At 35.9% G+C, this 25212-nt stretch overlaps 4 protein-coding genes across 4 annotated transcripts; 1 reads left to right on the top strand and 3 right to left on the bottom strand.

The window, feature by feature from the left end:
- The first annotated feature begins 3883 nt into the window (after window positions 1–3883).
- Window positions 3884–5692, top strand: MONOS_15197 (uncharacterized protein). Its single transcript, XM_067868060.1, has 4 exons — window positions 3884–4021; window positions 4093–4163; window positions 4223–4719; window positions 4782–5692. The coding sequence occupies exons 2-4, from the start codon at window positions 4094–4096 to the stop codon at window positions 5550–5552; spliced, it is 1338 nt and encodes a 445-aa protein (XP_067720879.1). The 5' UTR covers window positions 3884–4021; window position 4093; the 3' UTR covers window positions 5553–5692.
- Window positions 5693–7328: 1636 nt separating this feature from the next.
- MONOS_15198 (uncharacterized protein) lies at window positions 7329–8762 on the bottom strand (the record flags this gene model as incomplete). Its single annotated transcript, XM_067868061.1, has 1 exon — window positions 7329–8762. The coding sequence occupies one exon, from the start codon at window positions 8760–8762 to the stop codon at window positions 7329–7331; it is 1434 nt and encodes a 477-aa protein (XP_067720878.1).
- A 963-nt stretch (window positions 8763–9725) lies between these two features.
- On the bottom strand, window positions 9726–11454 carry MONOS_15199 (uncharacterized protein). The gene is made up of 4 exons (XM_067868062.1): window positions 11371–11454; window positions 11207–11234; window positions 10645–11138; window positions 9726–10584 (listed from the first exon to the last, which is right to left on the bottom strand). The coding sequence occupies exons 1-4, from the start codon at window positions 11371–11373 to the stop codon at window positions 9820–9822; spliced, it is 1290 nt and encodes a 429-aa protein (XP_067720877.1). The 5' UTR covers window positions 11374–11454; the 3' UTR covers window positions 9726–9819.
- A 2875-nt stretch (window positions 11455–14329) lies between these two features.
- Window positions 14330–14843, bottom strand: MONOS_18162 (uncharacterized protein; the record flags this gene model as incomplete). The annotated part of the gene is made up of 1 exon (XM_067871154.1): window positions 14330–14843. One exon carries the CDS (start codon window positions 14841–14843, stop codon window positions 14607–14609), a length of 237 nt encoding a protein of 78 aa, XP_067720876.1. The 3' UTR covers window positions 14330–14606.
- Window positions 14844–25212: the final 10369 nt, after the last annotated feature.

Genomic DNA, 25212 nt, shown 5'->3' with positions numbered 1-25212 from the left:
ATGGGTGATTCTTTTTGAAAAGTCACAAATGTTAAATTTACAAATAAATCAAAAATTACATATCTTGATCAAATTTCGGTTCCCGCTCATGTAACTTTACCAAAGCGGAGGATATAATTTGACAATGCTATTTAACACATTCCTGTGAAGTTGCATGAGCGGGAACCGAAATTTGATCAAGATATGAAATTTTTGATATATTTGAAAATTAAACATTTGTGACTTTTCAAAAAGAATCACCCATATCACCTTTTTTTTTCATATTTCAATAGAGTATTTATTCGAATGATAAATAATATGAATTGATGTGTCACCTTTTGAATAATTGAAGAAAAAGATTCTCTATCCATTCACATTCATGGAACACAAATTTATAATAAACATGGGTGATTATTTTTGAAATCATGTCTTTTTTCGGGGTGTTGACTTTTCAATGATTGTTGGTTTTTTGAAAGAAAACTTTAATACAAAAGAGAAAAAACATGATAATTGTTTTTTGAAACAAATGTTTTTTCCGAATTGAAGATTAAAATGTGTTCAATAAGCTTTTTCACTTTTCAAATTATTTTTAATTGATATTCAAGAAATATTTTTGCACCGAAATTTTTGAATGAAAAAATATGATTTCAAAAATAATCACCCACATTTAAAATTAATGCAATATATTTTTTCTTTGGAAAGAATCATTAATTCATCTTATTTTTGATAAAAAATAAATCTCTTCATATTTGAATGGCAAAAAAAATTCCTCAAATCTTTCCGAATATGTTCCAATTTCTTGAAAAAGATCTTTTGGTATTAATTGAAACACTTTGTTTTACGAAGGGCATATGTTTCATTTTTTTGAAATGTTAATTAATAGTCCTTCACACTTTAAATTAAAAAGTTTTTTCTTTTGAAAAGAGAATTTTTTATTCAGAAATTGAATATAATTGAACTTATTGAATTTTAAATTTTTTTTTTGTTTCCATAAATATTGGTAATTTTTTTTTGAAAAGTCGCAATTGTTTAGTTTTCAAATAAATCAAAAATATCATATTTTGCTCAAATTTTTGTTTACGTGCAACAAACTTCTCTAATATGAAATTTATTTCTGGATAAAACTATTACACACACTCTTTAGAAGATTCGTGAGAGGAAACAGAAATTGGAGCAAAATATGGAAATTTTGATTTATTTGAAAATTAAACGTTTGCGACTTTTCAAAAAGAATTACCAGCATATTGCTTGTTTTGATTTGACAAAATATTTCTTATTTATTTGAAATCTGATTTCGGAATTACGGACGATTCATTTTCGAATAAAAACTGATGTTAAATAATATTCATTTACAAATAATTATTCATAAATTTTAGAAATTAACGACGATAATTGAATAAGCTAATTGTATTTTTCAAACATTGAAAATATCTCAGTTTTCAGATTTTTTTTGAAAACAACATGGAATATTTTTTTAAAATTTTTTCTATTAAAAAAAAAAAGAAAAAAGAAAAAAAAAATGTTTTTCTGAGTTGTTCTCTTTGAAAATAAGAAGTCATCGTTGTCATCACCAAAGAGAGAGAAAGAAATAAAGAAAGAAAGAGGAAGTAAACCAATGGAATCATTTTTGAGTAAAGAATTGCTTTTGAGTGTTTTTTCATCAAATGAATCCAATTATTTATTTCTGTTGGAAAAAATAAAACGAAGAAACAAATAATGTTGTAAAAGAAAATTATTCCGAGAAAGAATTCAATATATTATTTGATCGCTAATATTTGCTTTTGCATTAATTCGAACTCTTTGGACATTTAAACATGAGTTACTTTTTCTTAAATTTCAGAGTCAGTTTTTGTTTGCTTAACGAAAAAAATTGATATTTATTTTGAAATCAGATGTCCTTATTTTTTTTGAAAAGTTTCCTTTGAATATTTTTCTGGTGAAAATGAAAATTGAATATTTTCATCAAATTTTCAATGTAACTCACCAAAATTCAACAATATGGATTTTTCAACATTGTCAAACATTTGTTTTCATGTTAGTGAAATTTGGTTTGTTGCATTGAAAATATGATGATAAAACTCATTTTTATTTTCACCAGAGAATTAAATATATGGAACTTTTCAAAAAAATAACGACAGATTCATTCAATTATACAAATGGTTTGAAATTTTGTTCAGATTATTTGCAAATAAACTTTTAAAAGTGATATGATAAATAAAGAATCAATTTTTATTTCCTTTTATAAAAACATTGGTATTTGTTTTAGTTGCGTGGAATTAAACAATTTCATTAATTTATATTTTTTCAAATGACGAACGTATCCTCAAGGGGTGAGGTTATTTCAAGGGTCCCTAAAAAATTGAAAATAATCTTTATGAAAAGGTTTATTGCTTTCGAGTGAACTTTCATTAATACTCTTTAGTGTTGACTGTATGTTTTATTTATCATTTGACTTTTTTTAGGGTTTCCTTTCTCAAAAACAACTGTCCACTAATTGAAATTTTAAATGATTTTTTCGAAAAATTAATTAAATAGCAATAAAAAGACATTTTTTGATCTCTAAATTAGAATATTATTGCTATTTGCAATTGATTGGGTTGAAAATAATTCAATTTAAGTATTTCAATGAAGTTTGAAAAAAGTTTTTTTAAAAACAAAAGATTTGAATAAAAAAACCATTCAATCATTTTTAGTTTTGATCAATAGGCTATTGTTCACCTTATGTGTTTAAAATGTCTTGGCAATGCATTTTTCTGCTTTTTATTCATGGATTCAACGAAAAATGTGGTTTCCTCTAAAGAAGCCTCTAAACAGTTGTTTATTATCTTTTAAAATCTTATCAAAAAAATGTTTCTTCAAATCAAAATATGACACAATAATAAAATCTTTTATACTTGAGTTCATTTGAAAAAATCTGATGATAAAAAAAAAAAAAAAAAAAAAAAAAAAAAAAAAACAAAACAGTAATATCGTTCCACATTCCACAGCTTTTTCCACCAATGATATTTATTTATTTTTATATTATTTTTTCAAAAAAAAACTCTTGTGAGTCAGAAAATTAAGTTCCTGATGAGAAAAAAAGTGTAAGATAAATAACTCACACTAATAAGTATACAAAATATCAAAAAGCCGATCCAATACTTTTTGTTGCGGTAATTGCACAACATACGACCGTTTATAATAATTTGTGTGGATGATTTTAACGTTATTGTTAACTGTTTCATTAAGTTATTATGTCTTTCTTTTAAGCGGTAACTTTTATTTAAATGAATCAAATTATTTTTTCCCTCTAAATTGGTATTGATCAAAAATTTTTTAACATCAATAATATTCAACAATAATCTAAATAAACAGATTAATATTTTAATACGACTAGAATGCACTCAAATATGCTTTGAACATATTCAATTTAACTTGTCCAAAATTTGAATAGAGCATTTTTTTGATCAATGTTAAATAATTTTTATAAAAAAATAAAATTGAGCAATTTATGCAACAGAATTTAACCCTAACAAGTTGATTTTGAATTAACCCTAACATTAAAACTGTGATAATAAAAACTAACAAATAAATACCCGAAAAAAATCATTGGTTTCAATCTAAATTGGAAAAGATTTTTGAATTTCACGAAGATTGAAAATAACATATATCACAATTTCCGCACACAATAGGCAGAAAAACGCTTATGTGCACAATATGGTTTCATGATAGCTGTGACATCTGACAATTTTGTGACCGGTCGTATCTTGTGCATTAACCTTTGTTGCCTTGTGATAAAAAATAATTGGAAAAAATTATGATGTAAAAAACAATCTCGCAAAATTTGAGAATTCACATCAACAAAATTGAAAAATATATTATTTATGGGATGAATGAAACATATAAAAAAGGTTTAGATCAAACAGAAGAAATTTTCGGTGCGATACCCACTAGACTACAAAGCACATTATTACTTTTTGTTTATTGTTAACCTCAATTTTGTAACGCAAAGTTGTTTGTGTGAATCTGCGATATTTTCATTTTGAAAAAAAAATTGAAGAAGGTTGATATTTTGCGAATTTTTATTTTATTAACGATCTACTCCACAAATAAATCTTTTTATATTATAAACAGAATGGAAGACAACAACCCTCAACAATGGGAAAGTGAAGCTTTCGAAATATCCTCAAATGAAAAGTTTTTTAGTTTGTTTTTTTTTTTATTTAAAAAGATTCAAAACTTTTAATATTAACTGACTTTGAAGTGCTTCTTGATGAACTGGAACATTGCGTTGAAATTGAGCAGAAACGGAAAATCGAAGAAATGAACAAAACGATGGAAGTTATGAATCTGTTCGAATTTAAAGCTCTTTTTACAGAAGAACTTTTCAATAAATTGGACGAAATGATTGAGGAAGAGAAATTATCTATTGAAAATGTCACATGGCTGTTAAAACGAATGGGGTTACGCAAAGTGATCAATCAAATATATGGAAATAGTTTTGATGATTCTGAACTGAGCAAAAGAATTGAGGATATAATTTTTTACGAAGAAGACGAAGAAAGTGAAGACAAGAACGAAAAGCTTCTTGTTGACCTCTGCCATTGCTTTACATTTTTGGCACAACACTTTTCTCCGGAATTGCTTTCGATTTGTATGTCTTGTCTTCTGAAAGTTGCTTTGAACAAAGAAGAAAGTGAGGAAGTTCGAAAAGAAGTGGAATTAGCTTTGTTTTCTCTGAATATCCTTAGTAAACGTTGCGTATGAGCGTTTTTTTTTTTTTTATTCTTAGATTTTTTTTTAAATATTTCAATTTTGAAAAGAACGTTCCACATGAATTGTATCTTGATGAAATTGCGGAAGTCCTCAGATATCATCAGCGACACCATAATCTGACTCGAGCCATGTACCAATCTGCCTGGCAGATCCTGATTGTTCGATTGTATGAAGAAAAATCACTTGAAAGGATTATTACAGATCAGCTGCATTTTGGGAGAGAAATTACAAGAGAATTGGATGCGCTAGCAGGATTCATTGACTGGAAGAAAAAAGAAGAAATGGACGAAAAGAGAAGGGCAGAAGAGAAAGAGGCTCGGTCAACGATATTGAAATGGATATCTACATTGAGAGATTATGTTCTTACTTTTCAATTGCGGAAAGAGGAAAATATCGAACTTTTCCGTTTTCTGGTCAGATTGTGCATTGCAGCAAGAGAGAATGAAGGAGAGATATTTCTGAACTGCTTTAAAATTTTTCGTATTCTGGCGCATATTAAAGCGTTTAAGTTTAATGATCTGTTGGAGAGTGGGATTGTTGACCTGATGCTGGAGGAGGTGCAGCATCCGTCGTTGGATGACAAGATCGAATGGAATTGCCTGATATTCATTTTGGATCTTTGCAGAAGATATCAGAGAAATAAGCATTGGAGGTTTGATTTCACCAAATGGAAGATGCGAAGAAGGATATACGACAGATTGGAGGAAGAGGGATTGGAAGATATCATCATTAGCCTCGATAAAACATTGAACTTAATAATAAGGAAATTTAGATTCTTATTGTCGCCAGATATTACAGAGTATTCCGTACATACATAAAGATCAAACAAATCAAAAATAGAAGCATTTTGGAAAATGAATTTCACTTCATTTTGTAACTCAAAGTTTTTCTTTTTCTTTCTGTTCTTTTCATTTTTTCATTTCACAAAATCGAAAACAAACAATTATCTGAAGATTTTTTTGGAATATTTTTTTGTTTTTTTCAATTTTTCCTTCACTTTCATGAAATGAAAATTAAAAAACAACTCCTTTCTATCTTGTTTCAGCTCATCATTTCCTTTCAAAACATGATTTTCTTTCATCATCTTTCTCTTCTTCTTCTTCGTCCTCCTCCTCCTCCTTTTCTTCTTCCTCTTCATTCTATTCCTCTTTTTTTTCTAACACTCTTCACAATCTTTTCCCACTGTTATCGCTGCTTCTTGCTGGCTTTTCTTTCAAATCCATTCTTATGTTTTCTTTTGAATTCGCAATCAGTTCTTTCTTCATTTCTCTTTGCATAATTTTTATCAGAAGAGAATCAGTAAATTCCAAAACTACTCAGTACTTCATTAAAAAACAAAATGATAGTTCTTCAAAGTCAAATGAAGAAGTATTTTTAAAAAGTTTTATTCCAAAATCAAGAACCGAAACAACAAAGAATAACTTATTTGTGTTAATTCGTTATTGATTTTTCTGAGAATTGAATTTGTTCAAAGAATGAGATAACATTCATATCAGAAGCACATTTCTTCTCCGGAATGTTTTTTTGATAAATGAACTTAAAAGCATTCAAATCACAGTTTTCTATTCTTTTCAATTGTTTTAAATAACCTCAGAACAATCGATCTTAGTTAAGAAATTGATCAATTTTTTTTCTCCGATTGTTTCCTCATTTGCATTTATCAAAAGAGTTCGAAGTCTCCATCTAATGGTCTCTCCAAACAAGTAGATAATTTCTCTTTGTTCAATTTGAACTGTCTTTATTATGCAGAACACCAAAGAAGAATTATTTTTTCAAAATTGAAGAGTAATTATCATGCAATCTTCAGGCTGTTATCATTCTTCATTTCGTTATTCAATTCATCAAAAATTATCATTTTCAAACACTTCGAAAAAAATTAAAAACTATCGTTTGCGGAAAAAAAAATTCAAAAAATAAATGCTGTTATAGATTTTTTTTTCCTAACTCATTTTAATCATGCAAATACGAGTCACGTCAGTGCAAAATTGATATTTAAACTTGGAACAAATCAAAGGCTTCTTCTCAATTAAATGTATTTTGCTCGAATTGTTAAAATAGGCGATTCCAAAGTGCAACTCACAAAAAGGAAACAAAAGCCAAATTTCAAAGATATATCTGAAATTCAGCATCAACAGATGATGAACAAAAAGTTACAAAACATCCATTTTTATTGAAAAATAACAACAATAACAAAAAAAAGCACTTAAACAATCTAAATTCTTCTAGATGAAAACAAAAACAACTCTTCAAATCTTCAAGCTTTCAAGAACAATTGGATTTATATTCTGTGCTCGAAAAATCGATAGAAATAAGGAATGATTTACATTTTATTCAAACGCAAGCATCAAACAAACAGAAGATAATCTTCTTTCAGTATTTTAATCCATTCAAGAAATTATGCAAACACACAAAATAGAAGAAATATTGCAAACAATCGCAACTCTTCAAATAAAAACAAACAATAAACATTGGAACATGAACAAATCAAGATATTTTTATTTAAAATAATCAAACTTTAAATTTCTATTCACAGACTCATAAAAAATAAACAAAGAAATTGTTAAATAACGCAAATCATTTCAAGCAATCAAAACTCAAGTGTTCTGGCTATTTAATTGATAAAGCAGCTCGTTATGCTCCTCGACTGGTACATGCTCATACTTCAGAATTTTGCGTCTTTTCTTTTGCATCAGCACAACCACAATGACAGTCACTGCTGCCACAACCAGCACAAACCCCGAAGCTGAAGCTGCAATGATTATTATCAGCCTTCTTCTTCCATCGATACGGTTATTTACTTCCTCTTCCTCTGAACGCGGATCATTCGGTGACTCAGGCAGCTCCACGATGAATTCTGGAGTCACATCCGTCCCGGCTCCGTTGTCGTTCCCCGACGGATACTCAATCTGGAAAGACACATTTTGCGCCCCGTAAAATTCACTGTATTTCACATCCAGCGTCATTTTTTTTCTGTCGAACATGTCTGGACGCTGCATCGTCACAACTGTCTTTTCTGTTGCGCCCTTCGCCGTGAAGCCCATCAGAATTTTGCTTCTGCACGGAGCAAACCCATAGCCCTCCACCTCAAATCGCAGAAGCTCGTATTTCTGTGCCCAGCTCCATGAAACATTCGAGATATTCACGTGGAAATACACATATTTCCCACCGTTTTCGTTCTTCTCCATTTTGCAGTCACTAATGTCCATCCACAAATCATCCAACACATCGTTCCCGTCCAACGTTGTTATTGCAGAAATTCTCAAAGTTCCTTCGCTCTCGCAGTGCACTGTTCTTCGAAGATCGGAATAGCCCAAATAATACCATGTTTGAAATGTATCATTTATGAGGGTCAACGACCCTTCCCTCTGGTAAATAAACCCACGTACGCCATTCCAAAATTTTGTTTCTTCGATGATGGTTTTGCATCCATACAATTCAATGCAGCCACTGTTCCATTTGCACGCAACATTTTCATCATAGGTATATTCATATGAAATATTTCGCTGATCCGCAAAAAAACTATTTTTAAAAGATACAGTTGAACTTTTTAAGATGATAAACGGATCAACTTTTGTGGGATCAACCGAGTCATCCGAATTTGCTCGCAAATCAATTTCTTCAAGCATCACAACGCATTTCTCATCTGCGCTCAGAAACGGGATTGTTCCGTCTTCGTACGCCTTTGTGTTGAAGTTCAGCGACCTCAGCGTGAAGTTTGTCGAAGCAATTTTGAAAAACGGAAACGGCTTGGCGTAATTGGGATAAATCAGCGTGGATCCAGCCCCTGCCTTCGATTGCATCTCGATGCTTCGGCCCTTCAGCTCAACCGAAGGGTGGCCAAACGCTTCTGAGGGAATAAGAAAATACAATTTATTCGGAGCTGGATGCTGCCTCGAAGCGTATTTCCATGTCAAGCACGGATGCTCCATTTCCCCGCAATCTTCGCGGTCTTCCCCTTTATTAGAAATATAAATTGTCAGTTCTTCCCCGCGCAGATTCCCCAGAAGCAGAATGATTTGCAAGAGCATTGAAAGTCAAAATAAAAAAAGGAGCACGATATTAATACTTATGGAAGTCTGATCACAGATAAAACAAATCATCTTTGTTGCAACACGATTTCACATCATCAATTTGTTTATTCCTTTGTGCATTTATTTTTTCAGAAAAAACTATTGTTATGCTTCATATTCATTTTTCATTTCATATTTTCAAAAAATGCCTGAAAAAGGTCTTTTATGAATTACTGCAAAAGGCAAGAATGCAAATCACAATGGTGAAAATGAAGAAAATAAGGTGACAACTCTTTTCAACAAAAACTGAAAAAAAAAGAATTGAATTGAAAATTGTTTACTGATTGAAACAAAGCCAAACATGATGATTGTTGAGCAGATGATGAAGAAAAAGGAAGAAGAAAAAGAAGAATGGACAAATGAAAGAGGATGAAAGAGCACGCGCTTATCTGCTGAATGAGTCATTTAAAGAGATCTGAAATCATTCTTTGATGAAGAATTGCCTCGAATGAAAAACAATTTGATTTGGACAATGGAAGGGAGGGTTGAAATAATGCCAAAAGAAAAGAAGGGAAAAGAGAAAGAGGAGAAATATCACATCCTCTTCCACTTTATTGTTGGTGAGGGTGAGAGGACTGAATAGAATGAGTGAAATAATTTCAAGAAACACTTTTCCAACAAGCAATCAAGCATATTTTAAAAAAAGCAGTCAAAATCCCTTGTTGATGAAGCAGAAGGTCAAATATTCCACCTTTTTAATGTAATTTTGGTTAATAGCAAAACAGATTGTGTTTTCAAATCCTCGTGTTGAAACTGTGATTTGCAGAATTTTCAACATTTAAAATTCTTATGGATGAAACTTGTTGAGTGTTTTTCAATCAGAAATTGTTTATCATTCTCAATTCAATTTCGTTGTTGTTGTTCTTCTTCTTTTTGATCTTTTTCATTTCTTTGTCTCGTTTCGAAGTTATGGAAAAGCAGTTGATACAAGATAACTCATTTGTTTTCTTTTTTGTGAAATGAATGAAAAAAGAGAAATTTGAAAATATAGAGTGACAAAATACAATGAATTTCCTCAAACATTCACAAGATAATCTGAAATATTCAACGATAGTCCATAATAATATCGTATGTTAAAAATCTTTAAAGTTTTATGAAAGCTGGTGATGGTATCTTCGTATCCTTCTTCTTCCATCTTTTCAAAAATCTTCCTTTTCGTCGCCTTTCTTTCCTCTTCTTCCTTTTCATCTTTATTCTTTTCTTCCAATCGATTTGAAACATTCTTAAAGAATTGCAAGCATTTATATACAATTACGACATTCAACGTTGGTCGCTGCATCCTCTCCAGAACAGCATCTATTGCTCTGCCTTTCAGCAAGGCATCAACTTTCACAACTCTATTTTCCACCGCATTTATCAAGGGATAAGTGCACCAGAGGCCAATTCCTCTGTGATTATCCTTCGCTGCTCGAAATACATAGGAAATGCTTCTAAAAATCTCAACAAAGTCTTCATTCTGCAATTGGCACCCGCCAAAATAAATGTTCGATGTTTGCAGCCATCTCATCAATGTAATCTCTTCTTTCGCTTCCTTTGCTCTTTCCTCTCCTTTTTTTCTGTTCCAATTCACATTTATTGCCAGCTCTTCCAACTCTCTTGCTGCTTCTCCGACAAAATGCAGCTCATTCACAACTGTATCTTCCAACAATTTATTGGTGTTAAATCTGTTTATTAAAAATTTCCAAACAGATTGATAGGCCAATCGTGAAAGATTTTTGTGTTTCTGCTGATGTGTGATGATTTCTGAAATTTCCTTCAAATATAGTTCTTGTTCCAGATTCTATCAAAAATAAGGCGGGAAAAAGCAAATATAATAAAAAAGAAAAAGAAGTGCTCATACACAATATCCCATTTCGCTCAAAGTCAGCAACGCTATTTCCACTTCCTTCTGAGCTTCTTCGGTCTCGTCCTTCTTCGAGGCAATCTTCAGAAGGCAAGGCACAATAATTGAAAGAATTTCATCAAAAATGTCATCATCACCCAGCAAAGCAAAACATTCGCAAAGATCAATCAGTAGATTTTCGTTCTTTTTTTCTTTTTTCTTAACTTCCTCAACAATCATCTTTTCAAATCTTTCATTCAACGAAGATCTTTCAAAGTCAGAAACTTCAATTCTTTTCAATGTCGCGTAATATCCAATGCACTTCAGCAGCAAAATTGCATTTTCCATCGACATTTTCTTTTTTTCAATCATTGCAAGAATTTCATAAAACAGCTCTGATGTTAAAATGGATCTGAATTCTTCCTTATTCATTCCATCAATTATTTCATTCATTTCTTCGATTTTTTTTCTTTGTTCATCTTCATTGCAATGCTCCAGTTCACAAAACAATTCTTCAAATAAATAAAGGATAAATTAAAACGAAATAATCATGAATTTTAATGCAATAATGACCACAAACCATTAAACATTTTGATTCTACTCGTTGTCTGCATTTTTGAAAATGTGTTGCAGACAGAAAACAACGAAAATTCGTCATATGATTTGAATTCAGATATCATTGGAAAGAAGAAATCGGCGCAAAACAAAAACTCAAAATAATCATGAAAGCATAAGTTGTTATACCATTCTGCGTTGCTAGTGTTATTTGACAAGTCTTTTCAAACAAAGAAAGAAAGAAAAAAACGATAAATCTTTTTTTGTGTTTGCAGTAATGGACATTCAGATCATCAGATTTGAAAGAACAAAAATATTCCTTGCCAAAATGAGAGACAGTGAACAAATATTTTCTGCGGAATGAGCGATATTATTTTGAGAGGTAGCACGAGACAGCAATGGTGGAGAATTGATGATGGAATTGTGCGAGATGATTTTTGTGAAAAGCATCATTGAAGGAAATTCATTTTCCAAAATAACATATGAAAAAAATTGATGGATGCAATTTTTATCGTTCTTGTTTGTTGAGAAGATGCTTTTATAAATCAACTTTTCAGAGTCCAAGAATCTGATTAATTTTAAAAATGTCCAATTCCTTTGTTTTTCTGAGGAGAATATCAGAAGAGTGCTGAATGTCGAGATACGGTCAACAGATGGGAATTGCATATTTTTTGTATTCAATTGGAACAGGAGAAGAAAGCATATTCGATTGAAAAGCATTTTGATGAGAATGAAACTAACAATACCAACAATTGAACAGCTCTTGGAAAGATTAAAATTCGGAGATATTTTTTTAAGAAAAAAAGTGGATGATAACATCAAAAGCAGAATATTTGTGTGGGAATAAAGGATGATGGAGAAAGAAGCACTGAGAAACAATGAAAATGAAGATTGGCATCATCTGTGATTGACAATCCTCTGCATTTGCGATAGAAAGGACAGGTGTGTTCTTTTGAGGAATTTTTATAATAAATGCAAAACCAATTATTTTTATTTTATATCTTTTTTTCTCATTCCAATGAACAGCTTTTTTTTTTTCATGTTGAGCGTCATTCCCAGGGACAATCCATTTCAGGCGTAATTTTTACAAATCATGTGGTTCCTTCTCCTTCTCCTTCTCCTTCTCCTTCGATCTCTTCATTGATGATATTTTTTTAACTTGGTTGTGGTGAAGAGCAGCTTCTTCGCATTTGAGAATTTGTTGTTTGAATAGCCATCATATTCTCATGTTGCAACACACAATGAAACTGCTGTCTGTTGCTGCTGTTGGCTGTTATGAAATTCGAATCCATTCAACATTTCTTCATTTTCTTCAAATGAGTCTTGTTCACATTTGTCGTTCAACTTCCTCCAGAAGAGCTCCATCCAACTCATTTCATTCCATTTCTCTTTCAGCTTCTCTTTCTTTCTTTCTTTCTTTCGTTCTTTCTTTCTTCATATCTGCTGATGAATGAATTCTGTTTGCAAAAGCTGTTATTGTGTTGCATTCTAATCATTCAGCACAAGCTTCATCATCATCTTCTTCTTCGCCTTCTTCCACTTCTCCTTCTTCTTCTTCCTCTTTTTATAATTCCTCTCATTTGACATTGGATCAGAGAGCGGACCTTCCAATGTGTTAATGCTTATCAACCGGCAGCACAGCAAATTGGAAAGAAAATGATTTCAATTGTTCCACTTCTTCTCAACTGTCATTCGCAACATTGGAAATGAAATGCCATCTGCGCAAAATCATTCTTTTCATTTTATCCTTTTCTTCCTCTTCCACTTCTTCTTCTTCTTCTACCTCCTCCTCCTCTCCTCCTCCTCCTCTTCCTCTTCCTCCTTTTCATCCTCTTCCTCTTCCTCTTCTTCCTCTTCTTTTTCTTCTTTTTCTTTTTCTTCTTCTTCTTCCTCCTCCTCCTCTTCTTCACCTTCTTCTCTTCTATTCCCTACCGACAAAATAGTTACATTTCAAATACCAAATCCTTCTTCTTTTGTTCTTCTTTTTCTCATTCTCTTCAATTCAACTCCACTTTTCCTCCTCTTCATTCATCATTATCGTCATCATCCCATATCATCCTCATTCTATCGATTCTCTTTTTCAAATTTTTCTTCTTCATCTTCTTCTCTTTCTCTTTCATTTCATTTCATTCATTCATTCAATCGCTCCTGTTCTAGAGGCTCCCTTATCACATGCAGACAGAATTAATTTTGTCTGTCTAATTCACCAACAATTCAAATTTCTTCTTCTTTTGAGTCATCTTCTGCCCTGCTTTGTGAAAAGAATACGAAAAATGTAGAAGGGATAAAAAACTCAAATGAATAAAACGAAAGAAAAGAAGAAAAGAAAGAGAAAGAGAGAGTGTGTGTTAAAAAGTGAATGATGAATAGAAAGATGAAAGAGCGAAAAAGTGATTAAAAAAGAGTTTGAAAGAGAAAAGGTGAAAGAGAGGGGAAGAAAGGAAAAGTTGAAATTGAAGAGAAAGAAAATAAAAGAAAGAAGATAATTGGGAAAGCAATTTTGATGATGAGAATGGATTGAAAAGAGAAAAAGAATGATTGTGTGAATATTATAAAAGGGATGTTTGAAGAAGTGTGTGTGAGTTACGGCCATAGTTGGTCATACGCACCGGATCCCTTCAGACCTCCGAAGTTTAGCGGCCAACGCTGGTTTAGTACTTGGATGGGTGACCGCCTGGAAAAACCCAGTGCTTAGCTTTTTTTTTTTCAATTTTTCATTAAATCCAAAAAAATGAATTGAAGCATTGTATTTTCATTCATGCGATGAAAGAAAAATTATCTTTTCTTTAATTCTTTTCTTCCTTCATATTTGAATGAGTTTTTAAGCAGTTTGAATTGAGAAAATTGAAAAATTGAGATAATTATCTTTTTTTTTTTTTTTGTTTTTGTTTTTTTGTTGTTGGAGTTCAATGTTAATGCTGTGAGCTAGCATTTTATAGTCATTCCTTCGTTTTGGAGTTTCTTTGAAGAAGTTCTATGAAAGACTTTTTGAAAAAAATCAGTGAAAGAATTAATTTTTATTTTATTGCTGTTAACTGGAAAAAAAAAATGGAGCAGAAATGAAACAAAAAGAGAAGGTTTTTCTTTTTCAAATGTAAAGCGGTATTTTTATCTTAAAATAATTCGAAATTAGCAAGTAATATTCCTCTTTTCACCTAATTCTCCATCAAAATGAATCATTTCCCGATTTTTCCTTTCATTTCTTTCGCTCTTTTTGACAAGCCTTCCCTTCTCCTTTTGAATGAAATCTATTGTTTTCCCCATTCATATGGCATTTCTGCTCTTCTATTGAAAAGTATTTTTTATTGTTTCTTCCATCGAGCTTTTTTTATTCATTCAAATATTCCTCATCTTTCTTTCTCACTTTCATTCATTCATTCTTTCTCATCTTTTTTGTCTTCTCTTTCTTTTTCAACATTTCCTCTTCATTTCTTTTCATCTCTTTCCTTCACTTCCTTCACTTCCTCTTCAAACGGACTGATAACTCTGACCTCTTCTTCCCCTTCTTCCCCTTCTTCCCCTTCATCCCCTTCTTCCCCTTCTTCCCCTTCTTCCCCTTCTTCCCCTTCTTCCCCTTCGCATCTGCAAGCAGACTCAGCGGAATGAAGCAGCGTTTCCATTCTGTTAATGCGTCTTCTCTCCATCCAGCTGCTGTTCAGCATTGTTCTGTGCGATTCAACAATTTTGATGGAAAGAAATAAGAAAGGCACATTCAACAGCAGATGCTGTCAAAAAAAACACAGGCCAACAAATACGATGATGGTGAGTGTCTTCACAAGTTACTGCAAGTTGCTGAGTCTGAATTGAAAAGGATCGGCAAGACGAATCCGTTTTTGAGTGAAATGTATTTTTGAAATTTGCAAAATAAACCAATAAATTATCAAAGAAAAGAACACAAATAAAAAGAAGAATATGAAGTTCCAAATGAGGCAATACCATTTTTCAAAAAAATATGCTCTTCTTCTCGCCTCTCTGATTGAAGCAGTCTGCCTTTTATCATTTCTTCCCAACCATTTATTTAGTTAACAAAAGTCAAAAGAACTTCTGTGCGACACAAAAAGAGAAATAAAAAAATTAGAAATAATCATTGCAAAAAATGTTTCACTTATTTTTATTTTTGATGAGCTCTTTCTTTCTTTCTTTTTCTTTTGTAAATTTTTTGATAAAAACGCAGTGAGACAGGTTTGCTCCGAGATAATGAGTATTAATCACGATTTATGGGTGGTTTAAGTGAGAACTTCGCCCTCCCAAATATGACGTGGAAAAAAGGGCGAGATGAAAACATTGACAAAAACATTCAAACAATAAAAAAGTGTATTATGAATTGTCCGCTTCACTTCACCACCTTCTTCGCCTTTTCGCCTTGGTCACGAAGACCAGAGGGCAGGGGACATAGCCCCTCGGAGCTTTCTCCTGCAGTCAGTACAGGGATCAGGTGAGGCGAGTGTTATAAAAACGGAGCAGAAAGAAAAACCACTCTCGCTTATGCAAGGCGTGGAAAAGAAAACTGCATGTGATGTGCTCTGCCTCCCGTTCTTCTGCTGCATCAGCAGAGCAACCCAAAAACATCACACACTGCATATTAAAATATCAATTCTTCTCTCAACAACATGTTCAACAACAATTTAAGGAGTATGTTTATGCCTAAAACTGTTTCTTCGTTCCACTTCAATCTGTCCAGGTTCTATGTGCACACTCATCTCATCGGGCGGTTGATCTTTCTCTTTCCTCTGCTATCTCGCACTTTTTTCTATTCATCTCACCACACACTTCTGGCTCCCCTTCGCACCCAGCCGCGTATCGTCTCTCCATCCGCATTCCTATTATCTCGGAGCAAACCTGTCTCACTGCGTTTTTATCAATTCGCAATGGAGCGAATCTTCAAACGCAAGGAGCAGGTTTGCTCCTCAATAATGAGTCTTGAAAGCCCTTTTGTTGTATTTTTATTCTTATTAAATTTTCGGTTTATAAATTTATCAATAATGATCTTAAACCCTCCTTCCTAGCACGTCCGTGCGGCGGATGTTTGGAGAGCCTGCGGATGAAGGTGCGGCTCCTGTCTCTACTCCCTCCCTTTCTTGGGGTGTTTCCGAGGCGTTCTCGACCGGGAATTCGTTTCTCTTGAGTTCTTTATCATCCAACCTTGATATCTTACTCCATGCTTCCTCCGGTATGTACCCTTCTTTCTCTGTTAGGCAGTGTGTTTGCTTCCAGTCAGCTCGCTTCCGCTGCTGGGGATTATGAGGGGTGTTCTCCGACGCGAGGGTGGTCTGGATGAGGAGTTCTGTGACCAAATTATTTCCCTTAACTTCCTCTCTTCTCTAAACAATAAATCTCGTTTCTTTGACCGCTTTCTCCTTCGTCATATCTCCTTCTCACCCTGCTTCTGATATTTATTTATATATATATTTGGTGCAATTTTTCATCTCTGAATTTGCTTTCTCGATTCACATATCCTTCTTTCCTCTTCTTATATCCAACTCTTCTTCTTCTCCACGAGGGGGTTCTTAGAAGTCGATCGTCAACAGGATCCATTGCATATCTTGAACCAGTTAAATGTCTTAAATTTATTGGTCCACTCTTGATCCTGGCTCCCCTCTTGCGTGCGTATTTCTCGCTTTCCAATGTAAACCTTTTCATCTTGATATGTGTATTATAACTTTATGTCTTATCGATAACACGCTCAAAGGATCGTGTATTTCATACTCTTTTTGAATAGCTTCAAACTCTTCTTTTATTCTCTGCATATTTGCAGGCTGACCTTCTCTTATATTAACCACACATGTTCAACTTAAAAGGTTGTCCTGGTGAAATAAAACCAATGTTGGAGCGTTTCTTCTGAATCGATGAGTGCGTTTGAATGTTTGTTAATATCGATTGTTATAGTTTCCTTTACGTTCTCTTTATCTGCACTTCCCTTAATGCTGTATTGTCTTTCAATATGGAGCACTCCCTTCAATCTCTCCAGCTCAGTTGGCTCCAACGTTACGAAATTTCTGTGAGGATAGGGGTTCTCCTCTGTGGTGCTTGCGTGTCTGTTGAGTTATATGTGGTGTCTTCCCCCTTTTGTTATAATTGTATATTACTGCATTGATTTATATTGTTTTCCCCTTCTCGGCTTATCTTTAACGTGAGTTTTAGGTGATGAATCAATATCTTTCCCATTCGTCTTCATTTCTTTGAAAAGGTTAAAAGGCTCCAATGCTTCACGTTCAGCTCCGTTTATCTCTCCACTCAAAGCGTTTGTATTGGATAGAGTTTCAATAAATTCGGCCACAATCCATTTGGCATCTTTATCTGTGAGGGGTCTGTTTCATCTATTCTTTCTCTGTCCTAAAATTGTTAAAATTTGTGCAGCGCACTTCACGTATCTCTCTCACTCTTTTGATTTCTCAATATTGCTGCTCCTATGTCCTTCGCTCCGACGTATTCTCGCCATGCTAACAAGAGGTACTTTCATGGAATATTTTCTCTTAGATTATAACTCCCATAACGTCTCCTGGGGGTTACTTCAAGTCCTCATTTCTCATCTCTTTAGAGGTCAATCCGATGTTTCTCAGGGACAAATGGGCTTGCACTATCTCATCTTCTTGCATTTCTTTCTCTCTCTTCCTTCTCAGAGAGGAAAGTTTTTAAATAGTTCCGCAGTGCACCGGAGTAATCGGGTCTGAAATTGAATCAAGTCTTCTCTGTGATAATGTTTGAAATGTCTCTGCGACTTTCTTCACTCTAAGTGCATCGTCCCGTTTCTTCTAAGTCCGGCTGAGTGCGTCTATCAGCGTTTCAGCTGAGATATGCGGAGTCTTCTTCTAATTTCATCACACCGCAATTTGCGTATTATTTCTATATCCTCCTCTCACTGTATTCCGCAGTCTCATGCTCTATCTTCTTTTCTCGTTTTTTTCGCGGATTACACCTCCTCATTAATCTCGAAAAGTTTCGCGGTTTCAATATCTGCACCTATCTCTTGATTATGCGCTGTTTCTTATTGCATTATCAATTCGCCATTTCTTTCAATTTCTTTCTCTATCCTTATCTCGTAGCAAACTCAGCTTTCTCCTCCTTCAAGCCCTTTCGATATTAAGCAATTTGTCACTCCAATATAATATCGCGATAATACACGGCTCTCTTATGTCTCTCAGTCATATTCTATTTCGCGGTATCACATTTGTGATAATTTCTTTATAATGAATCGTATCATTTCTAATTATTATCAATGATATTTTTCTTTTCAGTTTTGATTTTGTGTCGCAACACAGCTTGTCTATATATCCTTTGCAAAAGCCAATAGATTTTCTGAGCTTTCTATCTCTATTATCATCTCGCTGCGAAGCGCGGTTCTCTGCTCTATCTCCCCTCATGATCTCGCGATTGAACGCGGTTTCTCTCTTTCATCTTATGAACAAGCTGCTGAGTGTAGTTCTCTTTTCTCTCTCTTTTCTCATAATCTCGAGATCAAACTCGGTTTGATTCAATGTAACTCTTTTTCGAATATGTGCAACTTCATTTCATTTATATATATTTTGTTGTGATAGAATTATCCTTCAATTAATATCTCGCTGTAATCCATGTATCGATTTTCACAAATATCCTTACATTACAAAAATATATATATTTCGTCATTGTATTTATCCATATCACGTGGAACTGCGCTGTTCCTTTCCTTAATAATCCTCTTTTGATATTTAGCAGATTCTCTATTAATCCATCTCTCGCATTAATAAGCGGCTCTTCAATCCATTAATCAAATCATGATCTCGCGGCAAAGCGCGGCTCTCTCTTCTCTCTCTCCTCTCTCTTTTCTCTAGGTCTCGCGGCAAAGCGCGGCTCTCTCTTCTCTCTCTCCTCTCTCTTTTCTCTAGGTCTCGCGGCAAAGCGCGGCTCTCTCTTCTCTCTCTCCTCTCTCTTTTCTCTAGGTCTCGCGGCAAAGCGCGGCTCTCTCTTCTCTCTCTCCTCTCTCTTTTCTCTAGGTCTCGCGGCAAAGCGCGGCTCTCTCTTCTCTCTCTCCTCTCTCTTTTCTCTAGGTCTCGCGGCAAAGCGCGGCTCTCTCTTCTCTCTCTCCTCTCTCTTTTCTCTAGGTCTCGCGGCAAAGCGGCTCTCTCTTCTCTCTCTCCTCTCTCTTTTCTCTAGGTCTCGCGGCAAAGCGCGGCTCTCTCTTCTCTCTCTCCTCTCTCTTTTCTCTAGGTCTCGCGGCAAAGCGCGGCTCTCTCTTCTCTCTCTCCTCTCTCTTTTCTCTAGGTCTCGCGGCAAAGCGCGGCTCTCTCTTCTCTCTCTCCTCTCTCTTTTCTCTAGGTCTCGCGGCAGAGCGCGGATTTATGTTCTTTCTTTTTTCTCTTGATCACTTTATTTAGCTGAGGTTGATACTTCATTATTAACGTTCGAATATGCACAGCTTCAATTTGATTTAATTATTTAACAACTGTAATTAAATTATCTTTGTATTAATATCTCGCTGTAATCCATGTATCGATTTTCACAAATATCCTTACATTACAAAAATATATATATTTCGTCATTGTATTTATCCATATCACGTGGAACTGCGCTGTTCCTTTCCTTAATAATCCTCTTTTGATATTTAGCAGATTCTCTATTAATCCATCTCTCGCATTAATAAGCGGCTCTTCAATCCATTAATCAAATCATGATCTCGCGGCAAAGCGCGGCTCTCTCTTCTCTCTCTCCTCTCTCTTTTCTCTAGGTCTCGCGGCAAAGCGCGGCTCTCTCTTCTCTCTCTCCTCTCTCTTTTCTCTAGGTCTCGCGGCAAAGCGCGGCTCTCTCTTCTCTCTCTCCTCTCTCTTTTCTCTAGGTCTCGCGGCAAAGCGCGGCTCTCTCTTCTCTCTCTCCTCTCTCTTTTCTCTAGGTCTCGCGGCAAAGCGCGGCTCTCTCTTCTCTCTCTCCTCTCTCTTTTCTCTAGGTCTCGCGGCAAAGCGGCTCTCTCTTCTCTCTCTCCTCTCTCTTTTCTCTAGGTCTCGCGGCAAAGCGCGGCTCTCTCTTCTCTCTCTCCTCTCTCTTTTCTCTAGGTCTCGCGGCAAAGCGCGGCTCTCTCTTCTCTCTCTCCTCTCTCTTTTCTCTAGGTCTCGCGGCAAAGCGCGGCTCTCTCTTCTCTCTCTCCTCTCTCTTTTCTCTAGGTCTCGCGGCAAAGCGCGGCTCTCTCTTCTCTCTCTCCTCTCTCTTTTCTCTAGGTCTCGCGGCAGAGCGCGGATTTATGTTCTTTCTTTTTTCTCTTGATCACTTTATTTAGCTGAGGTTGATACTTCATTATTAACGTTCGAATATGCACAGCTTCAATTTGATTTAATTATTTAACAACTGTAATTAAATTATCTTTGTATTAATATCTCGCTGTAATCCATGTATCGATTTTCACAAATATCCTTACATTACAAAAATATATATATTTCGTCATTGTATTTATCCATATCACGTGGAACTGCGCTGTTCCTTTCCTTAATAATCCTCTTTTGATATTTAGCAGATTCTCTATTAATCCATCTCTCGCATTAATAAGCGGCTCTTCAATCCATTAATCAAATCATGATCTCGCGGCAAAGCGCGGCTCTCTCTTCTCTCTCTCCTCTCTCTTTTCTCTAGGTCTCGCGGCAAAGCGCGGCTCTCTCTTCTCTCTCTCCTCTCTCTTTTCTCTAGGTCTCGCGGCAAAGCGCGGCTCTCTCTTCTCTCTCTCCTCTCTCTTTTCTCTAGGTCTCGCGGCAAAGCGGCTCTCTCTTCTCTCTCTCCTCTCTCTTTTCTCTAGGTCTCGCGGCAAAGCGCGGCTCTCTCTTCTCTCTCTCCTCTCTCTTTTCTCTAGGTCTCGCGGCAAAGCGGCTCTCTCTTCTCTCTCTCCTCTCTCTTTTCTCTAGGTCTCGCGGCAAAGCGCGGCTCTCTCTTCTCTCTCTCCTCTCTCTTTTCTCTAGGTCTCGCGGCAAAGCGCGGCTCTCTCTTCTCTCTCTCCTCTCTCTTTTCTCTAGGTCTCGCGGCAAAGCGCGGCTCTCTCTTCTCTCTCTCCTCTCTCTTTTCTCTAGGTCTCGCGGCAAAGCGCGGCTCTCTCTTCTCTCTCTCCTCTCTCTTTTCTCTAGGTCTCGCGGCAAAGCGCGGCTCTCTCTTCTCTCTCTCCTCTCTCTTTTCTCTAGGTCTCGCGGCAAAGCGCGGCTCTCTCTTCTCTCTCTCCTCTCTCTTTTCTCTAGGTCTCGCGGCAGAGCGCGGATTTATGTTCTTTCTTTTTTCTCTTGATCACTTTATTTAGCTGAGGTTGATACTTCATTATTAACGTTCGAATATGCACAGCTTCAATTTGATTTAATTATTTAACAACTGTAATTAAATTATCTTTGTATTAATATCTCGCTGTAATCCATGTATCGATTTTCACAAATATCCTTACATTACAAAAATATATATATTTCGTCATTGTATTTATCCATATCACGTGGAACTGCGCTGTTCCTTTCCTTAATAATCCTCTTTTGATATTTAGCAGATTCTCTATTAATCCATCTCTCGCATTAATAAGCGGCTCTTCAATCCATTAATCAAATCATGATCTCGCGGCAAAGCGCGGCTCTCTCTTCTCTCTCTCCTCTCTCTTTTCTCTAGGTCTCGCGGCAAAGCGCGGCTCTCTCTTCTCTCTCTCCTCTCTCTTTTCTCTAGGTCTCGCGGCAAAGCGCGGCTCTCTCTTCTCTCTCTCCTCTCTCTTTTCTCTAGGTCTCGCGGCAAAGCGCGGCTCTCTCTTCTCTCTCTCCTCTCTCTTTTCTCTAGGTCTCGCGGCAAAGCGCGGCTCTCTCTTCTCTCTCTCCTCTCTCTTTTCTCTAGGTCTCGCGGCAAAGCGCGGCTCTCTCTTCTCTCTCTCCTCTCTCTTTTCTCTAGGTCTCGCGGCAAAGCGCGGCTCTCTCTTCTCTCTCTCCTCTCTCTTTTCTCTAGGTCTCGCGGCAAAGCGCGGCTCTCTCTTCTCTCTCCTCTCTCTTTTCTCTAGGTCTCGCGGCAAAGCGGCTCTCTCTTCTCTCTCTCCTCTCTCTTTTCTCTAGGTCTCGCGGCAAAGCGCGGCTCTCTCTTCTCTCTCTCCTCTCTCTTTTCTCTAGGTCTCGCGGCAAAGCGCGGCTCTCTCTTCTCTCTCTCCTCTCTCTTTTCTCTAGGTCTCGCGGCAAAGCGCGGCTCTCTCTTCTCTCTCTCCTCTCTCTTTTCTCTAGGTCTCGCGGCAGAGCGCGGATTTATGTTCTTTCTTTTTTCTCTTGATCACTTTATTTAGCTGAGGTTGATACTTCATTATTAACGTTCGAATATGCACAGCTTCAATTTGATTTAATTATTTAACAACTGTAATTAAATTATCTTTGTATTAATATCTCGCTGTAATCCATGTATCGATTTTCACAAATATCCTTACATTACAAAAATATATATATTTCGTCATTGTATTTATCCATATCACGTGGAACTGCGCTGTTCCTTTCCTTAATAATCCTCTTTTGATATTTAGCAGATTCTCTATTAATCCATCTCTCGCATTAATAAGCGGCTCTTCAATCCATTAATCAAATCATGATCTCGCGGCAAAGCGCGGCTCTCTCTTCTCTCTCTCCTCTCTCTTTTCTCTAGGTCTCGCGGCAAAGCGCGGCTCTCTTCTCTCTCCTCTCTCTTTTCTCTAGGTCTCGCGGCAAAGCGCGGCTCTCTCTTCTCTCTCTCCTCTCTCTTTTCTCTAGGTCTCGCGGCAAAGCGCGGCTCTCTCTTCTCTCTCTCCTCTCTCTTTTCTCTAGGTCTCGCGGCAAAGCGCGGCTCTCTTCTCTCTCTCCTCTCTCTTTTCTCTAGGTCTCGCGGCAAAGCGCGGCTCTCTTCTCTCTCTCCTCTCTCTTTTCTCTAGGTCTCGCGGCAAAGCGCGGCTCTCTTCTCTCTCTCCTCTCTCTTTTCTCTAGGTCTCGCGGCAAAGCGCGGCTCTCTCTTCTCTCTCTCCTCTCTCTTTTCTCTAGGTCTCGCGGCAAAGCGCGGCTCTCTTCTCTCTCCTCTCTCTTTTCTCTAGGTCTCGCGGCAAAGCGCGGCTCTCTCTTCTCTCTCCTCTCTCTTTTCTCTAGGTCTCGCGGCAGAGCGCGGATTTATGTTCTTTCTTTTTTCTCTTGATCACTTTATTTAGCTGAGGTTGATACTTCATTATTAACGTTCGAATATGCACAGCTTCAATTTGATTTAATTATTTAACAACTGTAATTAAATTATCTTTGTATTAATATCTCGCTGTAATCCATGTATCGATTTTCACAAATATCCTTACATTACAAAAATATATATATTTCGTCATTGTATTTATCCATATCACGTGGAACTGCGCTGTTCCTTTCCTTAATAATCCTCTTTTGATATTTAGCAGATTCTCTATTAATCCATCTCTCGCATTAATAAGCGGCTCTTCAATCCATTAATCAAATCATGATCTCGCGGCAAAGCGCGGCTCTCTCTTCTCTCTCTCCTCTCTCTTTTCTCTAGGTCTCGCGGCAAAGCGCGGCTCTCTCTTCTCTCTCTCCTCTCTCTTTTCTCTAGGTCTCGCGGCAAAGCGCGGCTCTCTCTTCTCTCTCTCCTCTCTCTTTTCTCTAGGTCTCGCGGCAAAGCGCGCTCTCTTCTCTCTCTCTCTTTTCTCTAGGTCTCGCGGCAAAGCGCGGCTCTCTTCTCTCTCTCCTCTCTCTTTTCTCTAGGTCTCGCGGCAAAGCGCGGCTCTCTTCTCTCTCTCCTCTCTCTTTTCTCTAGGTCTCGCGGCAAAGCGCGGCTCTCTCTTCTCTCTCTCCTCTCTCTTTTCTCTAGGTCTCGCGGCAAAGCGCGGCTCTCTCTTCTCTCTCTCCTCTCTCTTTTCTCTAGGTCTCGCGGCAAAGCGCGGCTCTCTCTTCTCTCTCTCCTCTCTCTTTTCTCTAGGTCTCGCGGCAAAGCGCGGCTCTCTCTTCTCTCTCTCCTCTCTCTTTTCTCTAGGTCTCGCGGCAAAGCGCGGCTCTCTCTTCTCTCTCTCCTCTCTCTTTTCTCTAGGTCTCGCGGCAGAGCGCGGATTTATGTTCTTTCTTTTTTCTCTTGATCACTTTATTTAGCTGAGGTTGATACTTCATTATTAACGTTCGAATATGCACAGCTTCAATTTGATTTAATTATTTAACAACTGTAATTAAATTATCTTTGTATTAAAATGTCGCTGCAATATGTGTATTGATCTTCACAAATATCCTTACATTACAAAAATATATATATTTCGTCATTGTATTTATCCATATCACGTGGAACTGCGCTGTTCCTTTCCCTTGTAATCTTCTTTCAGTATTTGCAGAATCTTTATTTATCCCTATCTCGTTGAAATTTGCGGCTCTTTTCACACTCAAGAATGCATAAAAATTTTTCTTTCTAATGTTATATCATTCTTCGAAATAATCTCTTGGTACTGCATATCTTAATTTCAATTATTTATATCTTTATTAAAGGAGATTCTTTCTCTGTTATAATCTCTTAGCAATATATGGATATATTTTCTTTAATTCTTGTAATATCTTGAAATTTCTAAATTTTCCCATATCTCGCGGCAAATCGCGGCTTTTCTTCCTCACAAATTCACACATTTTTTCGATGGCTTTGTTTTGATTTGTATCTCACAGCAATGTCTGCTTGTATCAGTTCTATTTTGTATATGTTTATAATATTACTTTGTAATTTCATTCTATGGTTTAATCTTATGACAATGCACAGCTTCACTCCTTTAAATTATCTTTCAATTGAAAACTAGTTCTTCCTCAAAAATAATCTCTCTGTAATTTGTGGATCTATCTTTTTTTAATTCTTGAGGTTTCAAGTGATTTCTTAACTTAACCATATCTCGCTTCAATACGCGGTTCTAATTCCTAATAAATAAACAAAATATAATGTAGTTTTATTCTTTTTCAAAGTCTATAAAATATCATATCTTCATTTTGTTTAAATATCTCACGATTTCTCGTGTTTTCAGTTTCTGAAATTGTCTTGTGGCACAATGCTTTACTAATTCAAATAGTTATCTCACTCTGTTTTGTAGCTTCC

The sequence above is a fragment of the Monocercomonoides exilis genome (genome assembly GCF_001643675.1).
Source record: "Monocercomonoides exilis strain PA203 chromosome Unknown scaffold50-658552, whole genome shotgun sequence".
NCBI lineage: Eukaryota > Preaxostyla > Oxymonadida > Polymastigidae > Monocercomonoides > Monocercomonoides exilis.
Note: the sequence above shows the minus strand (reverse complement) of the source record. Positions and strands in the feature narration are given on the sequence as shown.